Genomic DNA, 20,091 nt, shown 5'->3' with positions numbered 1-20,091 from the left:
GTCAACTCGTTTACAAATCCTTGCTAGGCAAAGCCCTGCTGTACCTACGCTCACTGGTCACCATAGCTTCACCCACCCGCAACCTGCGCTCTAGCAGTTACAATTCCTCGGTCACCCCAGAAGCCCACACCTCCTTTGGCCCCACTCCTTCCAGTTCTCAGCTGCAAATGACTGGAATGCACTTCAAAAAACCTCAAAACCCTTATCTCACTAACTGCCATCAAAATACGTTTGAGCTCCTGTGTGATCACAAACTGTTCCCCATCGTTCTTGCTCTGCTCTCGCACCCTCCTATTGCATTACTGCAATCCATTACCTCAGTCACGCCCCATTGCATATTTGCACAGATGCACATCTTATCCTGCACTGCTGTCATATTCAGTTTACGCACTTTTGCACCATACATCTGCCCTTGTATGCTCAACTGTCATTCTTTCAACCTTTGTTGTCACAAAACATTTGTAGACCACAATCTACATTAACTGTATATTGACTTTTTACTATATCTCAGCATTTATATATTCGGTCTATTCATGTATATTGTGATATTACTGATATTACCTACATCATCTAGACCACACTTTGCACCAATTGTAAATTGAATGTATGCCTTTCTTGGCCGGGTCGCCGTTGCAAATAAGGACCTGTTCTTAATGGCCTACAGGGTTAAATAAAAAATCATGAACACAGACCAGTGCTATTTAAACGAAGCAAAGAAAAACAATCGGCGCTTCAAGATTAATTGGTTTCATATCAAATTGTTTAAGCGTAGAAACAAAGATGATCAAATACTCCAGTCTGCCCATTAGTTAGTGTACAGAGAAGAATGGATGGATGTTGTGGAGGAGAATGATGACAGCTGAGTACAAACTCCCATCGGAACAGTTAGCTTTATGCAGTCATTATTCAACCTCTTCGACAGTGACTGGCACATGTGTGTTTGTGCACAAGCCTGCACATTCATTCAAAGCAAAAGGAAAACTCAGACTTAAAGCTTTTAACATTTATACACATTTACACTCTTGAAACCTCTTTAAATATTCAACATTTCTCTCCTGCCAGTCATGTATTCAAGATCTTTCACCGAGGCCCTTTGTAGTTTACAGGGTGATCAATCATCCAGATTCATATGGTGTTTGTCCTGAATTTATTTTGTTTGCCGCCCTGATTTAAAATTTACTCCTTACTACTTACTACCATCAATCTTGTAAAACTACACTGAAAATCTTTGGAGCTGCATATTTCTGTCTTTTATCTAAGGGAAAAACTGATTAACCAAAAATAATGGACTGAATATATGAAACCTGTACTTCTCAGTCTGTGTCTTCAAGAGAAACTGTGATAAGAAATGTTGTGGTTGTATCTAGACATCCGTCAACATTGGTACAGCTTGGGTTTTATTTCCATAGCTCTGGCTAGATTTGTTTTGTCTGTTATGATAACATTGTACTCACCAAAGAATTGCTCAGATCTGGACACATGTTAACATTGCTAAAAAAGCTCCAGCGAGGCAACAATTACAAGCATTCACACAATCACAAACATTGGAAACAAACCTTCGTAGTCGTGTGCACTCACGGTTACCAAAATATAGTGGTTTGATAATCTGGTAAAATTGGCGGCTCATTTACAACCTATCTGACCGCTTGCATTTCATGCCCAGTTAGACCTTTTTTTAGGGATGTTTTCCTGTTTCCAAAACACAGCAATGATTTTGTATGTAACTGTTAGAACCAATGGCCAGAGCTACGAAGATACAATGCACCGGTTCCATTATGGCTTAGCTAAAATGAATGCACTACAAAAGATAAATATAACAATACAACGTTAAAAATATGAATACGTACTTTTGAGAGAAGAGGTCTCTGTAAGGACTGCCATGCTGCAGGGCCATGCCATATCCTCTGGTACTCATGCCGTTTCCTGCTACAGTCAGTGTGCAGTCGTCGTCTGTCAGAGCAGCATACTCTACCACTGCCATGTCCCACAGAAAGGCATACGACTCTCGCTTCACCTGGATAATTCAACAATAGACATATACAGTACATACAAAGCATAAATACACGGCTGATGTGTTTCAAGCAGAGTGACATTAGAGTTTTTCCAGTTGCATCATCAGAGGCAAAGATTGAACCGTACGGACAAGAAAAAACGATGCAGTACACACATAGAAACAAGACACACTACATGATCCTAATAACATCTACTTTAAAGTTGGAATATTTTTCTCAATTTTTAATATAATAATCAATACTTCTTATTTAATATCTCATGGTTAAATTTGTGAAATTTTCCATTGTTGAATTAGAGAGTAAATACATCAACAACCAACCGTGTTATGTTTTTTTTGTCAAGTTAGGTTTTAACTTTAACATTCCTTTAACCTTTACTCCAAATGTAGCTGTGTTGGCGGTAGAGTAAGGCACAGAAGGACTTTTCACTGGGAAAAAAAATGAGTAAAGCAAACAATAGAGCTAAATATTTGCAACGAAATTAACCTAAACATTTTGGCCAGCCATTAGTGTAATCATTGAATAGCACATTAGATTTCTTTACAAAGATGATGAAAATAATTGCATCCGCATTTTTTTTCTCCAGCAGTGCATTCCTCTGCGTGTAGCATATGTTCAGAGACACGATTATGTGCTTTAGCCTCAAGCGCACACTGTGGAGAATATGTAGAACAACCACAGGTAGAAAATCGGTCTGAATTCCGTCTGGACTTTTTCTTTTTCATGCAATTCTCTGGCCTTCCTCCCTGTGGTGTCCCTACATCCTACGTCTTCAAGAGTAAGACTGTGCTCTTAACAAATGCAGCTCAGCAGCCTTTTCACCTCAAACCTCATTAGGACTACACACGGCTCTCAAGTTCATTCAGCTTTGATAAATAAACACATACTGGAGAAATCACGTTACCATCAGAGTGAGGTACATGCAGTAGTTGTCGTAATTCAGCAACCATGAACAAAATGGCTTAATCTCATCAAATATGTGTGGAGTGGGACTTAAAACTAAGAATACTTGGTTTCCGTAAATGTGTCTGCGATGCAACCTGGCCTGACAACACTGAATGCAACTAGCTGCTCGGATAATAAAGCGTTTTAATGACAAGTACATATGTCAAGACTCAGTAATTTCTTAAATGATAGATAATTCTTAAATCTGGTATTAGTGATGTTGTTTGTTTATTTGTTAAAGAAAGATAGATGTAAGAAAATGCACAAAAATTAATTCAGTACCACAGAGTATTGAAGAAAAATTGAAACCCCTCAAAATTCTATAGATTTAATCACTTTTGACTTTACACATTCGTGAACTAGGGACGGTGATTGTTCTTTACATTTTTTGATTCTACCAGGTGGTGTGACAGTAATAAGCTACATTTTGTATTTTCAAGCTTATAGAGATAAACATTTAAAAACTTTTACAGTTTCTGGAGGACAAAGAAACGTCTCCATTGCCTGCCTGTTTAAGTTTAAAGAATAGCAATACATATTTTTTCATTTGTAACGTTTGAAAAAAAATAATTAAACAACATTTACATTTATGAATACCAAAACAATTACGCACCTTCTTAATTCCCTCTGACGGGCTGGAGACAGAATTCTCAAAGGCGTTGTTCTTGTTAATGGTCTTCCAGAGCTCAGCGAATGTGCTGTCCTGCTCCAGTGGGTTGGTCCCTTTAGCTTGGAAATAGTCGTACACTGCCGAGTCCCTCACTGTCCCATAAACCAGATCCACCTGCTTGGAAAGGTCCTGGAACGACCTACAGTCAGGGTCACAAATACCGAGTTGGTTTACTTGATTTGATAAAAGACTGTGATTGGTAAAACAGGAAATAATAAACAAAATTCAAACAAAAACAGGCCTTAATGGGAGAACATTTCAGTTTGCGTCATGTAGAGAACTTAATAACTGTCAGCAGGAAATATGACTGTTGTTGACTGTTATATACAGTACATATATGTATATATATATATATATATATATATATATATATATATATATATATATATATATATATATATATATATATATGTACTGTATATAACAGTCAACAACAGTCATTTATATATATAAAACAGTGTTAACCAACCATACTTGGACCAACCATGCACTCCTCGTTCATTCATTAGTCTACCTAAGCCTCTTTGCTTATATACGTTGGTAAACAGAATAAGAATAATCCATAAAACATTTGAACTGCCTCCTGGTTCATTCCATCCAATGAATAAGCCTAAATCTACTCCCTCTCTTGTGCACATTGGAAGCAAATCACTAATTAGCTCCACCTGTAGTGTGTAGTTTTCTATTCTGATGTTGATGCTTTCCCCAACCATCAGCACCAGAGGTCTGTTCTACGAAAGTAGAATAAAGATATCCAGGATAAGTGAAAAAGCACCGCTTGACTTAGTGTGATCCGCTCATCGCGGCTTAATCGGTTGCACGTTTGCCGAGCCGGGATGAACAGGTGAAGCTAAGTCAAGCCAGGTGTAGATAGCTGAGATAAGAGCACGTTCACGGCTTTCTTAAATAAGCCACGGTAACGATCACAGATGTACTAATGCAGAAATGGACTAGACGCATGCGCCACATGTTTCACCCAATGAGCAGCAGCTTCTAATGGTAAGTAATGAGGAGGTGAAGCATATAATATGCAAGAAGAGAAATATGGCTGTTGTTATCAAATGGAGAGAAAACGACCAACAGACTATAGTGGACCAACTGAATGTGTAAGGATGATAAAATATCTACTTAGCCTACTAGTCTAGTCAACGCTTTTTTTCCCAAAATTGTTGGCTACACTGTGTATTAGTTGCTTTAAATGAAAAATATAAATTGTTTCTGTTTTTATGTGATAAATGTGCTGGTTTTACTGTAAAGGGTCTTTGAGTAGCCTACCATGTAAAGCACAATATAAATAAAATGTATTATTAATTAGCCTACTTTGCCTTAAAAGGGGGGGAATCAGAGGGAATTAATGTTTCTTGGGAAAATGTACCCTAAGGACTATAGGCTTAATTTCAAACCCTTATTTACAACGCGAGAACATGTTTTACTACCATATGCACAAATCTCTATAAGCTATGTCTAATTCTAAACATCTTTGTACTGTTCATACAGAACAATCGGAAAGGGGCAAAACCTAAAAAAAGAAGTAAGTAACATTAATACATGCTGTGAGCATATATGTAAAACAATCTTCACGTTTTATTTCTTACTTTATTTAATTTATTCTTCTAAAAAGTGACAGCGCTGCAGTGTGCTGAATGTAAACTACACTATAGGCCACGTTATTGGTCCAGTGGTGCGAGACTTATTGAGAAGGTTATGAAACCAAAGTAAGCTATGATAAAAAAGATTAGGCTGACATATTAAGGAGTAAAACAAACTATCCTTTATTAGAGAAGGACAAGCAACAATAAAATGAAATCATAAATGTATTGGTCTCTGACCAGTTTATCATCTGGAAACATCGCTGCATTGTCCCACTTCATCTCCGGAGCGTCCTGTATAAACCTGAAGCTGAGACCACAGACAGCGCGCTGCTCATCTCTACCTTTACAGAGAGAGTGGACACTGACGCAACGGGGAGGTCTGCCGGCAGGCAGCGGCCACTGGACGGCGGCTGCCCATCAGGCAGCCTCGAGACATTACCTTTTCACCGGAAAAAGTCCAGACTCTCCCGATTGCCACTCCGCATCAAGGTGCCAGTGCAACCATTTCTAACCATCTAAACACCTGCAATAGTAGGGTTTAAATCAAACTCATGACAACAATAGTAACAAATAATGCATTTTAATAAAAATAAAGCAGAACACATGCGGAAGAAACCGGAATAACTTAAACACATGTATTTCGGATCAGAGCCTGCTTTGGAACAGGCTAGCCGCAAAAAAAAAATCTCCATGGTTACTTGGCCGGTTTTAATTCAACCTGGTTTTGTGCAACCAAGTCAAACCTAAATTCATCCAGGATAACTTGACTATCCCGGCTAAATTCCTTATCCTGGTTTTGTACAACCGGCTCCGGGACTCCAACCAGCTTCAGAACAATGGTGACCAGGTTGGGAGGTTAAGTTGCTGCCTGATTATGGGTTTCGTCCCTGATTGTGCATTAACCTCTAATTGAGTCTGCACCCAACTTTAATCTACTTTTCACAAACAATGCTTTACGGTATATCTGAAAACTAGTCTCTCCTAATTCAAATACTTATTATGCAGATGCTATGTGGGCAATATGAAATGAGGCTCATTTCAGCAGCTGTATTTTACATCTTGAGATGATTGCCAATTTTGTACTGCATCTTATTTGCTAAATGTCAATGCTGTTTTTATTTGACGAGTTTGCTTCCAATGTAATTACAAAGGTGTTTTTCTAGAAGATTACCTACTTCCGTAACTGGTATTAGATTGATATGTTTGACACGCTGCTCTGTGCATATGCTACATTTCTTTAGAAAATTGACACATTGGATGAACAGCATAATGTTTATAAAACGAAGACTGTCTTCTCACCAATTCCCTAAAAAATTAGAGAATCAAATAGCTTATAACAAGAGAATGATGTTAGACTAATTCAACCATTTAATTACTAGCTTGTGTTGTATAGCAGTGGTTATTTTTTTGGGGGGTGAGAAAGAACTAGATATTTCATGGTTTCCAGTTTGTTCTGTCAGATTAAACTGCGAGCTTTACTGCACCGAGAAAAATGTTGTGCTTTACTTTTGTCTAAAAGCTAACTTTAATGTTACTACACAACACCTACACATGTTTAAATTTCTTTAGATACATAAACAAACATATTTAGATCTACCAGCTGGAGAAACTAAAATTAATACAAGTAGTGGAAGTCTCTGTACTTTAATGAAAATAGACAGATGGTAACATTTTTAACTCAAAGATCTAGTCAAATGAAACCACTAACAAGTGGTATCTTGATATCTTATCTTGTTTGTAGTAGATACTGTACATTTACTGAGGACATCTGTGGCCATTTCCTTGTTTGTCTTTTCTTTCTCATAGCACTGCAACTTTGTGATCAACACAGATAAATCCAACCCAGCACTCTCTTCAAAACACACACACACACACACACACACACACACACACACACACACACACACACACACACACACACACACACACGTGCATACACACACACACACACACACACACGCGCGCATACACACACACACACACACAGTTTCTTCCTCTCTGCCATTCACAGCTACAGAGACACACATTCAGAACATTCTTCTTGCCTAGGTGCATGGCACTAATTTCCTCTCAGGTGTTCTTGCTAGAATCAAAGGTGGTCATGATTGTATTTAGCTGTATACATGTAAACTTGTCAATAGCAATTAAAGCAACATAAAAAACAAAACAGTTTAGCCAAAGAGTACCACAAATTAGTATTCATCCACGTGATATGCTGGAGGGCAACAAAGTTAAGAGACCAATCTGACTTCCTCTCACACTTACTCAAGAGAGGAACATATAATAGTTTAACAAGTGTGGATGAAAAACAAACACTGTTTCACCTCTGTGTCCAGAGGCGTAGGCGTTTCGTAAAGGCTTATTTGCAGAAAGAGCAAACAAAAGCCATGCAGAGTTTAAAGAAAATCCAACTCAATGTCATGGCATTGTGGGTAGTTTGTTTAGATGAACAGTGTTTGGCTTCCCTCCATGGCACCAGTACACTAAGCTCCCTGCGGTGCAGAGCATCAGAGGCCTGCTGCAATCAACCAGCAAACGTGAAACGTCTCATGGAGGTCCGCAGAAATCCACAAACTATACTGTGCGTACTACAGGCAGTAAACCAGTAAAAAATAAGTTTTTAAAATGAGAGTAGTTGAGCTTCACCCTCATTCTATATGTTTTTTAAGTCCTGTCTGTCAGAATCTTGGAGGACAAACTGCTCATACTTTTCTTAAAAACATTTCCAAAGCACAAAAGAAATTTCTGATTTTTTGAGGTATTTACCTCTTCTGTGAGGTACTTCATAGTTGTTCATTGGTCACCGAGTTTATTTAAAACCTAGGTTATCTTTTGCGTTAAAAGAGATAGATTATAGACTATCTTGCTAAGAGGGAAAAATGATGGAGCCTAGAACTGAGAAGTGAGGGAACCCTCCAGGTACAGTTCGTCTGGAGAGGGAGATTAAAAAACTGCCTATTGTAATAGAGAAATCCAAATTTTTTCTTTTTTTTGCTGCCATACTGGTTCAGCACAGCCTTTCCACCTCAACCACAATGGCTCCAAGGCAGCGAAGACCTGTTTTTTTGGGCATTGTGAAATTAATTCCTTTCCTTTTTCAAGCCAAGATACAGTCTGTTTATTTGCATGCAATTAGGTAACCTGCTTATAGTGTGCCTTCTCCAGTAAATGACAAACCTAGTTATTGTTATTGAGTGTAGGGGATTAGGGAAACCGGATTTCCCCAGGTAGATTTCCCCTAGAGACAGCTGATTTCTCTACCACATAAATGGGAAACTGGTATTCTAATCGGCTTTTTTGGTATGCATGTGTGTAACAGAAGGCTGTAGACAGGGAAACTAACAGCTGAGCAGCTAGATGAAAAGAGAGATAATTAGAGAGTGACAAAAACTGAAACTAATCTGCAGCAAAATGGTACCATTTGTAAGATACGGACACTTTAGTTCAGGGGAATAAGGGATGAATCTGATTACTGACTTCCTGCATGTATACATCCATTTACAGTAACCAGGTTACTACAGTGCATGCAGACACGTTCTCTAAATTACCTACATAATGGTTACTTCCCCATGATCATCATCATACTTCCCCAATAGGACACGCTCCCTAGGACAATGGGAAAAGCAGCAATGGTCCCTCATAAACACAACACGTCCTATTTAAATGTACTGCACTATCTGGTCTCCAGTGGTTCTAAAATGTTGCAAAAGCAGTCACCGCCTTTAAAGGAGGGGAATTCTAGTCCTGACCTTTAGATGCGTCCGTGGAAATGATAGGGTTAAATTGAGGGCCAATCCAGAGTTTTCCAACCTGTGCTTTGGTCGCAAATTACAGCTGTGTTTTGTTGTTAGATGAACATTCATTTCATAATAGGAAATCAATCATGGGAGGTCAGGTAGAGAACAAGAAGCAAGTTTGAAAAGAGAGGCAATTTTTTCATTAAGTCAAATAACCCCCATTCTTGAGGTCATCAGAGGTGTTATTTCTTCTGTCTCTGTAATAGAAAGAAGCAATCACTTTCCCGCATTTTACTGCTCTGATGTGACCCCAGGCATTACAATTTGGTTTTCAGTTCTTAGAAAACAAATCTTCAGATACTTCAAAAACTGTTAATCAACCTGATCCTTTATATGTCCATTAGATTTCTGATTGTTTGTTTCTGTCTTAATTTGGCCGATTTACTAAGCCTGCAAGCAAATTAAAGTCAGGGTCACAAATAATTTTTTTATTGACCACAGCTAGTGTAACATTTTATATAAATTTAGCAGAGTATTCATTCACAAATATGAGGTAAATGGGAAGTTGAGCAGCAGAGGTCATTTTAATGCACAGCTGCTAAATAAGACCTGATGCTGGGCAATTAAAGAAGTGTCTTATGCATGTCAGAAGAGCAAATGGAGAAAGAAAGAAAGCTCTCTCCTACTTTAGTTTGAAATGCTGCAGATAAAGAAACCAATTAACATTTGGAATTGCATTGATTTGCTCTGATTCTCACAATAATGAAAGCTACACGTACAAGCTTGTATGCTAACAAACATGGTTGCCTGACAGTTTATTACCTCATTTGACCTCTCATGAACGTATTGTATGTCTCAAGTTTTATTGTCTTAAATCTGTTGAATTTAGATTAGCCAAGAGGTGAATCCCACACAGTCTACGAGCTCTCTCCGCTTTGTGCTTCTTAGCATTCGCTCCGACTCCTCGCCTGTCCACATGTGGCTATTTGTTCAACAGAAGACAAACCCAATGCAATCAAATGCCTCTCTGCCCATTCTTCGGGGATAGACAGCACATCAAATTGGGTTCACTGATAAATAGCATTTCGCCTGAGGACAGGCTAGTTGTTGGACAGCAGGTCAAAAATTACAGAATAGAAGACAGACCAAACAAAAGATCTTACTATAATCAAATTGCTCAAAAGATGTGCAGAAAATCCTTCAACATGATTACGTAAGATAATAATTAAATATATTTATTATATAAAATTAAATGTGCTATTGAGCATTCACATTAGAAGTTACAAGTTCCTAAAGTAATACACACAGAAGTGTAATGCTCAGATTTTACCGACCAACAACCCAATAATTGACAGACATCTGACACGATATCCCTCACCTTCTACTCTCTACGTTCTCTTCTCTTCGGAAAACTACAACAAACTTCGAGCTAGCCAGTGACACGCTACAAAAGGATAGTTTTGAATAAATGTGGATTGTGCAAAGAGACAGGCCGGCTTGGTTCTTTCGAGGAACGATTGATTATTAAACATATTAAAATAATATGTTTATGGCATTAACTTTATCTGGGACATTTTGGGATTTATTGGTAGGGATTGCTGTGGACAAAGTACATGTGGTGATACACTGGTAAGAGAAAATTACAGTTAGCCATGTATCCAGCAAATTTTAATAGCTCACGATACTGTATTCTGTTTACCAAACTTTATTTAATATTGTATGTGGCTTTTCTTTCGCAGGGGGCAAAAGTTCCAGCAAAAAAAGTTCCTTCCTGAAACCATTTTACAGAGCCACCATCTCTGCGTAAAGAGCTTAGTGCCGCCCAAGACGATTGTGATTGGTTTAAAGAAATGCAAACAACCCAGAGCGTTTTTTTCCTACTATTCCATGTGTGAGGTGTAGCCAGACCTTCCTCCATAGCACTGTGGAGACAGGTCTGCCAATGCCAGACATCAATGTGCGTAATGCAGTTGCCAGATTTTAACAAAGAATTAAAACAAAAGGATGTCTCTGGTTCTGCTATATTGAATTTCTTTGTCTTCTTTAAACTTTTTTTCATCTGACAATGTTATAGGAGTCCAATGCTAAATCAGTGGAGTACTCTTTTAGGTGTTCAAGGTTGTTACAGTTTTAAAATTTGTCCATGAAAGTCCTTAGTTGTCCCATAAAGTATATCTCAGTGGGTCAGTTACTTCAGTGATTCAGAATACACAAACTATTCAAATTTTGAATAGAGGGCTGATCAATAAATATTGTACTGGCTTGGTGTGGGATAAAATAAAGCCAATATTAATTCAATCCTTTCTTAACTGAACTCTACTGTGTACTGTCCACATAAGCCTGCTAATGTGGCAGCAGTGATTACTTAATGACAGCTGGGCTCTACACTGTGAGCTTTCCCTTCCTATGAGAGTGAAAATCAAAGTGTGTGCATGTGAAAAATGATTTGGTTGCACTGGCGATTGACTGTTTTGGCACCTTAGCTTGCAAAATATGCTGAGCTCCCATAGTACCAAGTCTGTAATTTATACTCTCTCTTTCTCAAAGCTCTGTGTGCAAAACATTCAGGAAGCAGCTCCTCACCTTTAACTGGCCTGACCATTGATTTCACCGCCACAGACTGCAGGTCACATTGGCTGTCGCTAATTAAGTAACTTGATGCCATGCAAAAATAAAACGGTCTGGCTGTTGTCAGGTTTATGTGCTCCTGTAGCAGGTGTCTGCACTCAGCAAAAAAACACTATAACACTGTAGTTCCAACAGAGTGTGACGTCCTCCACCCAGGATTGCTTCACGTCAATTTCAGGAGTAGCATTTCTTTTTTAATTAAAGGTGTGTCAAATTAAAAAGGCTACAGCTGTTATCTTTTTTTAAATGTGTCAGATACATATTGTCAAAACACCTAGAAGCAAAATCCTGTTTGACACAACAGTGTCCATATGTTTTTCCTCTGGGTGACGGCCCACATCAGCTGTACTAGATGTTAAAAACAATCAGTCAACGGTCAATCAATCAAGTTTCTGAGGTACAATATCTAGATCTCTGACATATGACCCACACTTGACATTTGACAAATGTACAAAAATAAATAGAACTGTAAAATTCAATATTTACACATAGTCTTACTAACATTTGATACAGCCAATATATATATATATATATATATATATATCTTCGCCTCAGTTACTAGGTCATCCCATGGTTGCAGGCAAGTTTATTGGTAACTACAAACCTACAGAGGTTATACAATCGTGAAATTAAAAATATTAGATGAAGACCAATGAGATCACACCAGTGTCACATCCTGGAAAACCTAAACATGCTAAGTAAATTGCATGTGCAAACGCCAATCTTGTCCGCGAGTGTTTACACTGCCAGGGTCCTCAGGCTCTCTGTGACATGTTTCAACCTTTACAGGCCTATGGATTGTCCATTAGAAATTTGAACTGCAGGGATTAGGAAGTACTGGAATTCCTCCTTTAACCAAACAACTTTTTCTTTAAAGGGAGATAACTTATGGAATGCTAATCATAAAAGAAAGAAATTACACACTGCAAGTTAATTTCTGTGCTTTTGACATTCAAGATAAAATACCACAGAATAGGACTTCAATCATCCCTCCATTAACTATTACTGTAGGTGTATACAGTGCATGTGTAAATGGAAAACATATGCAGCAAAAATGAATCAATCGTTTTTTTTCATTACCCTGTATTGAGGTTCCATAATAAGCAAGTGCATTTGACTCAATCTAAACAATGTAAACATGAAGGTATCATGCCTTACCGGACAGCATTATCCATGCGTGACACGGTGAGGTAAGCAGCCAGGTTTGCTGTGTAGGACGAACAGACGATGAGGGTGAAGAGCCACCAGCTGCCCATGACAATACGCAGAGCCACCGATCCCAGGATGGAGTCACTGCCTGTGAAGCAGCAGTTATAAATATATGGGTATAAATACTGCACCCTGAAGCTCACATTATCATCATCTTTACTATGTACTGTACAGCATCACTCTTTGATTCATACTTTACCAGAAACATAATATACACACTGCAAACAACCATTATGTGTTAGAGCTGCTGTATGGTTGTCTCACTTTTGAGATAATTCTCATATTTGCATGTAACACTGGATCAGACAACTAAATGCATCTGATGATTTAATATATAAATATTATTGTAATGTTTATAACTGTAAATTTTCATCACTTATTTTCCCATTAGCTTAGTCTATTCAAAGCCATCTAGCCAGCAATGTTACTTGCACACTTATATATAATAATGAATAATATTTTATTACCCAATTAAATTCTTCAAATAGCCTACTACTACTCATTAATATTCATTCTTCTCTTCGTGCTTTTGTTCTTTCCTTCATGTCTTTCATACTTTGCCTTTCCTTGTTTTCTTTGAAAGGAAAAGACAGGATTGTCATATTAGCTTTACTATTTTCACTTTTTCTCTGTCGTACCGACTCTCTCTCAAAATATCCAACAGCTTATGAGGTGCATGAGAAAAATGCCAGCACACATTTTAATTTTGAAGAGTAAAGCCATAGAAATGTCATCTGAGAGATTCAGGAGTGTGAAATGTAATGAAAACATATTTGTCTGAAAGTGTCACAATCAACACAGCTGCGCCCTCAGGACAGTTTGGGGGAAAAAAACGGACGGCCTTGTCAGATGTATAGCATTCCGGCATCAGTCATTTTTATTAAATATGGCTTTGAATGATTTCTTAAGATCATCGAATGTGAAATGTGCATCTAGAAACCTCTAATGGATCTTACACTACTGCAACCATCCACTGATGCAGGCTCTTTAATCATTGAAACAATTGATTTAACTCTGATGACAATGACAAAGTGTTATTTTGATTAGTTCTCCGAGACAGTTTCAGATCATTTCCTACCTCTCCCTGACCTTCTATGGAACAAAAGAAGGGAAGTCCCTGTTTGAAAAAGCAGTGTTTCTGAGGTTGGATCCTCATGAATATACAGCAAAACCCAGCCATGTGTTGGCATATCATTATGAAAACATTGGGGGGGATACGGTTGCAACGTCTATGCTCTCTCAAAAAGGCCCACTATGCATCAGCAGTCAGATCCATTTCAAAGCTACCCACGTCATCCCAAGAAAAAAAATTGAATCCACTTGACTGAAACAAAAAATGGCAACGTTGGAACGCAATCCAGAAATGAAAAAAAAAAGGGGAAGCAGAGAAAAGGCATGTAATGTAGTTTATCTTGAAATATAGTGGGTGGGTTAAAAAAGGCTCATAGGCAGTGTGCCAGACTTTGATAGATATTGTTCAGGCTTTAACATCGGTTGCTGAAGTAGTCATTTATCCAAACCGGACATACCTGGATCACCACCAGACCTAAAGTGGGGATGTTCTCCTTGACAAGGGCACCTTTAGAAAATGCTAGGGTGGGCTTTATGCCTCAAACGGACTCACTACTGAATCAGCATTTGCTGTGTACTGACAACCACATGTAAGTTTTAATAAATTGGACTCCTATATATATTTTAACATTCTGTCCTTAATTACTTGAAGTACTTTTTGGTGTTTTTTCCTGCTTAGATTTAGAGTTCAACATTTAAAAACTGCATGGCTCGTGCTTAGTGTACAATGGTGTCACTAAAGATCAATAGCAGGCTGGTTTTTCATCGATTTAACAATGACACTTACTTAAGCAGTTAACACGTCTTCAAACAGAGAAGTGTTTACTAGTAAGAGGTTGATGTATGATTTAGTAGAATAACATAACCCTCCAACATATGACAAATACTAGATTTGTGACCGCAGTCCTTGCATGTTTTGAAGGCCAAACTTAAACGCTATCCCCCACCTTGTTGCACAAAAGCACCGTAGACAATCCAGATGGCACTCTGAAGCGAAGTGGAAACTGAAGGCGGCGGATGGCCTCCTACATTGCTCTGGCAGCGCACTGCTTGGATGCGCCTGAGCAGGAAGATCATGATTCCCACCACAGGGATGGCTGCAGCGATGCACGCCCACACTGCCAAGTCAAATGGTGCTAGCAAAGAGAAAATGTTGATCTTTTCCTCTGACTTGCGCATCAGGATTCCCACTGAATAGTCCAAGTAGCGTTTGCTGAAATCCACCACACTCTCACGCTCCGGGGTGATGGTGATGGCTGATACGGCCAAGTCAGCTCGCTGTGGATGAAGAGTCAGTTTTAGTCACTTTCTAACATTTCTTTTTGAAACAACATAATACGTTTAAAAATAGTTTGTACGTTGTTAGACATTGGTGGCAAATATAGCATATTTGACCTCCATAAATTGATCAATGTTTTATAATCATTGAGGAGGTTAGGTTGGTTTGTTGGTGGCATATTTTAAAAACTTGTGACCAACTTTAAATACTCCCAAGAGGAAGAAATGTTGGCGATCTTGGGACCTTTGCTCTTGTGTCTCCATCATGCTAATTTCAGTTTTCAAATGAGCTTCCATCACACTTTATTCACACTTCTAATAGGCGATACACTTTATGGTCTCTTTTTCTCTAGATCTACATCAAGCCACCTGCAAAGGTAATGGCCAAATTGGAAGGAAATTTGTTGCGTGCATTTTCATTCACTAAAAGAAGAAACCTAATGATGTTGTTAACACTAATACTTTTCCTTAAGAGCCACCATCAGTCCATATTCACAGGAAATAAGTCTAATCCGACACACAATTTATATTTGACACAATGATCGTTCTTCATCATATTTTTATCTACCCAGTACATTCTTGACTTTGAAGCTAATAAACAGGGAGATCACTAGGCCTTTGTAAAGATTTTAACCCTAGAGTGCCTTTCTGGCTAATCTTGGATTTAAGTCCACAATATTTCCAGTGTGAATTATTTTGAGGATATGGTTGAGAGTGTACCTTACAGCAATAAAATGTATAAAATCTGAAACATGAAAATACTAATGGAGTAAACATTGTGGCTTTCTCGTCAAGTTACATTACATAAATCTGAGATTAGTTTCATTCATTTACTGTAGCTACTATGCAATGAAAAACACTTTTATCTCTATCAATGGGAATTAAATCCCATTATTATTATGACAATAAAAAAAAGTGTCAAGGTCTCAAACCTTATCTGGGTTACTTTTTAAAAGGCAGAAATCCGACCTAGTTCAATCAATCGGTGATGTTGACCACTGGAGAAAACTGATGTGCATGTAGCGTCTGTTGGCCTGTGCAATGTTTGTCCACTCTTTCCCATTTCACAGAGCAATATAATTTGGATCCAATATTAAAACTAGACAATTTGGCCGCACTCCCAGAAAAAAAATCCCCAAAAATGATTCGGACTGAAATCTGGACATTGATTGACAGAGATAAAAATAAAACACCAACCTTGCCAATGAGTTCTCCAATCATGCCATTCCAGGATCCATTAGAGAGTGCTGAGCCGTATTTCCCATCTCCGACTTGGTAGATGTCATACTTGAAGCCCAGGATCTTGGCCAGAGCATCCAGGACATCAATGGAGAAACCCTTGTATCTCTTGGGTTGACCCAGAATATTCTCTGCCACCATCACAAAAGGCTCTTCCTGTTTGAATGAATAATGCATTATTTTTTAGTCACAATGATTATGCTTAGGAATGTGAATGTGTGAGCACTTTGTCTCTTAGCCATGATTTATCCTCGGACGTTTGGAAAAGAGAACAGCATGTGTACTTAATCACAGGCATGTCATTTATCAAGATGCACCATAACCTTCTCAAGCAAGGACAGATTCTGTCATCTTAAGAACTTTGGGGTGACGCCTTGTGAAGAGTTTCTAAGGTGATCTAAGTTAAACTTCATCTTAAAATATTTTCCGCAGCAACTTTTGACCTATAACACGTGGCGCCATGGCAACTGCTACAGTTCATCAACATATTTCCATGTTAATGAACTGTAGCAGTGCAATTTTAAATTTATTGCACCCAACCATGGATCTTCTTTATGTGTTGAAAGTGTCTGTGCAGAATTAAATGAGTGACTAAAGAGAGCTGAAGAAGACAGGGGAGAGGGACAGAGAAGGGACAGGGGTGTTAAACTGGGCAGGGGCAAATTACTTGAGTAAGTGACACTGCCAGGGGTGAGCTGAGCAGAACTTATGTGAATAAATATGGTGCAGGGGAATCATGTGTGAAGAAGAGGAAAAAAGAAGAGAGGGGGCGGGAAGTGACTTTAGCTGCTGGAATTGGCAAATTTAGTTAAAGAAACTGCTGTATAGTAGAATTTATTTTTCTGTTGCTTTAGATTCACAGGACAAGATGGAGAAGAGGACCTAAACTTCCCTCTTTAAGTGAGTATGACCAAAAGAGATTAGAAAAGGTGTAGTTCTCTAAGATCTTGTGTGCTGTCCTTGTTGGTTCTCCATCCTTCTGTTAGAACACCTAGAACTGTTTATTTATCACAGTAAATTGTCGAACAGCAAACAGATATTTAACTCATCTGAGGCAACAAATTAATTAATTTGTTAAGAGAGGCTATTATTAGAGACATGACTTAATGAATTCCAATGTTTTGTAAGAAGCCCTCCTGTTGTCTGTTCTGCTTGCTTGTAGCTGCCGTGTTTACACTGGTGTCGGGTGGAATACACACAGCCGTGACGATCACTACTGTTAGCTCTCTCGGTGGGAATAAGGCTAGCATCTTACAGACATGTACTTAAGGTCAGGGGACCAGTGTTTATCTGGTGTCCTGGTGTCTGCTCTGCTTGTTTGTAGCTGTATGCGTTTTTAATGCAAAATCATTGTTTTATTGTGAAACATTTGCAGGGAATGGTTGTTTTCATTGACTGCGGCTGAACATTAAGAAAGCAAGGCAAAAGAAAAATATTCATCAAAATTAATTAATGAGTAAACACGTTTTTCTGTTACAGCTTTAGTGAGTAACTTTTTGATGCTAATGAACGTCTGTTACATTTAAGCCATTGCCAAATGAGTTGCTACAAAGCTCATTAAGACTATCAGCTCCACAAAACTCTCTGAATTTCTCAGCATGGCTATGTTCAGAATATTGTGGCGTCCGGTGACTTTCCCGTGCAGAAACTTTGAAGATAATTACTTCTTCGGAAGAGTCCATCTCGTTTTTTTAATCATCTGTGTTCTCCTTGGCTACTAGCAACTGTGTGTAGGGGGTATAAGACTTGTATCATGTGGACGCGCTGACAGTTTAGTTGTCATTACTTAGAATTCCTCATGCGGGCAGCAGAAACTATGCACTATAGCTTTAAAAAGATGACTCACAGTATTATGTTTGAGTGTGTAATTCAAAAAGAAATGATTGCTTAATCTGTGGGTGTGATGAACTATTTAACGTTTTTACCTGAATCTTGATTGCTATACATCTCCAAGTGGTGTTTGGTGTTTTTTGCCCCCAACATCTTCTTCCAGGCAACGCGGCAATAGTTATGTTTAGAGTTAAGGTTCATCAAGAAAAAAAACATCAAGCTCTCCAAGTACTGTCGATAAAAAAAAAAAACGACTGGTGCTAGAAAACTGAAATTGCTGCAGCTAATAACCAAAGCTCCCAGTTAGCTCAAATTCCAGTTGTGGGGGCATAGTCTAAAGAGCCTCTGTGGCTCTTAACAGACACAAAATGCAAATGAAATGTCTGTACTACAAGTTGGCCTTATTAAGTCTCCTGCGATTATATGAAAACTGTCGGGGTGGGCCCGATGCTGTCCCTATATGGTGTTCGGCAGGAGAGAGAGTGCCATGTTTACATTGGCGTTGGGTGAAATATACACAGCTGTGACGATCAGCCTGTTAGATCTCTCGGTAGAAAAAAAAGGCTGGCATCTTACAAACATGAATTTGAGGTCAGGGGAACAGTGTACACAGTGTATCTATAATTGTCCCGTTGCTAGCACCGATTTTTTTCTATAGATGGTACTCAGAGATATTTAGTGATCAAGATTCAGGTAAAAATTTCTCCTTTAATGAATGTGTTGATACATTTGCCTCTAAACTGTGTGATTGTTGTCTTACTCAGACATTTTCCTGCTCAGATCAAAGGGTTGTTATATTCACTTTACTCCCACTACTTACCAGTAATGTTACAATCTTCAGCGTCACTCCCTGCATACCGCTCTCTATCCGATTCTCCTTTAGGCTACCATTTAAACCACGAGTGGAGTCCCAAGATGCCAGCTAATAGGGAAAAAGAAAAATCAGGCAGGTGAGGAAAATAGATAAAAATGGAGCAGGTCTCTGAGAGACAAAGGTGACACACACCATATTAATAAATAACGACTAGCTGGATAACAAAATGAGGGAGCTGTAAGTGAAGTTATCCATTTAACTGCCATTGTGTGACTCAGTTTGACATTTAACACTGAGTAGCCAATGTCTATCTACAAATTTGAGCTGGTTACCAAGACAACAAGCGTAGGCCATTAGTATGCTATTAGGACCCTATATTTAAGCCCCAGAACTGAATGTTGCAATGTATTATCACTTTTCAATTGTTAGTAATCTACAGTATACTTTATTCTTTACCTCATGCTAATCATGTAAAAATTGCAGAGTAAAAAAACAGATAACAATTTCAGTAACATTTCACATGAGTTTGGGTTTGTTTCTTGAATCTAAATTATAGCTTTTCTTTAAAACTCTCATTCTACCCTGTCAACGTTTTGAGTTATGTCTCAAGTTGTAAAGCTTATGTTTGTTAAATTCTTAATCAGTGCTGAAAGCAAGACAAGAATTCTCAAGGATCTGACACAACATTTGGCATGGTCAATGAGATTTGGGCTGACAGGACAAGAATGGTGGCTCCAGGCCAAACAACAGGCTATTGTGGCCACAGCACACCGCATTCTGCAACACACATTCCCCATCACCCAGATACCTTTTCCACAGAAACACAATGTACTACACAATATCAGTAAGCTTTAAAAAGTATGCAAATAGTATATTTTTGTATATTTCATTTGGATCACTGTGGTCTTCTGTTTAACAGGTGTTGCACACCTGCTTTTATTTTTTTTAAATTCAGTTAATACTACTACAGCATATATTTTAATAAAAACATTTACTAAAGTATAAATTATGTTAAGCACTTGCTATAGATGTTATTGCTGCCAAACTATCACATTTCATTTAAAGA

At 38.3% G+C, this 20,091-nt stretch overlaps 1 protein-coding gene across 3 annotated transcripts in view; it reads right to left on the bottom strand.

Annotated features, from left to right (window-relative positions):
* Window positions 1-20,091, bottom strand: part of grid1a (glutamate receptor, ionotropic, delta 1a) — a 230,198-nt gene that overhangs the window by 5,878 nt on the left and 204,229 nt on the right. For all 3 annotated transcript variants that reach the window (XM_034898223.1, XM_034898226.1, XM_034898224.1), the window contains exons 9-14: window positions 19,032-19,133; window positions 16,340-16,537; window positions 14,812-15,142; window positions 12,743-12,881; window positions 3,571-3,766; window positions 1,848-2,014 (exon numbers count right to left, since the gene is read on the bottom strand). In XM_034898223.1, coding sequence (XP_034754114.1) covers window positions 1,848-2,014; window positions 3,571-3,766; window positions 12,743-12,881; window positions 14,812-15,142; window positions 16,340-16,537; window positions 19,032-19,133 — 1,133 coding nt within the window. The remainder of the gene's footprint in view (window positions 1-1,847; window positions 2,015-3,570; window positions 3,767-12,742; window positions 12,882-14,811; window positions 15,143-16,339; window positions 16,538-19,031; window positions 19,134-20,091) is intronic.

Source organism: Etheostoma cragini, chromosome 17 (genome assembly GCF_013103735.1).
Source record: "Etheostoma cragini isolate CJK2018 chromosome 17, CSU_Ecrag_1.0, whole genome shotgun sequence".
NCBI lineage: Eukaryota > Metazoa > Chordata > Actinopteri > Perciformes > Percidae > Etheostoma > Etheostoma cragini.
The sequence above is the reverse complement of the archived record's forward strand: the minus strand, read 5'-3'. Positions and strand labels throughout refer to the sequence as shown.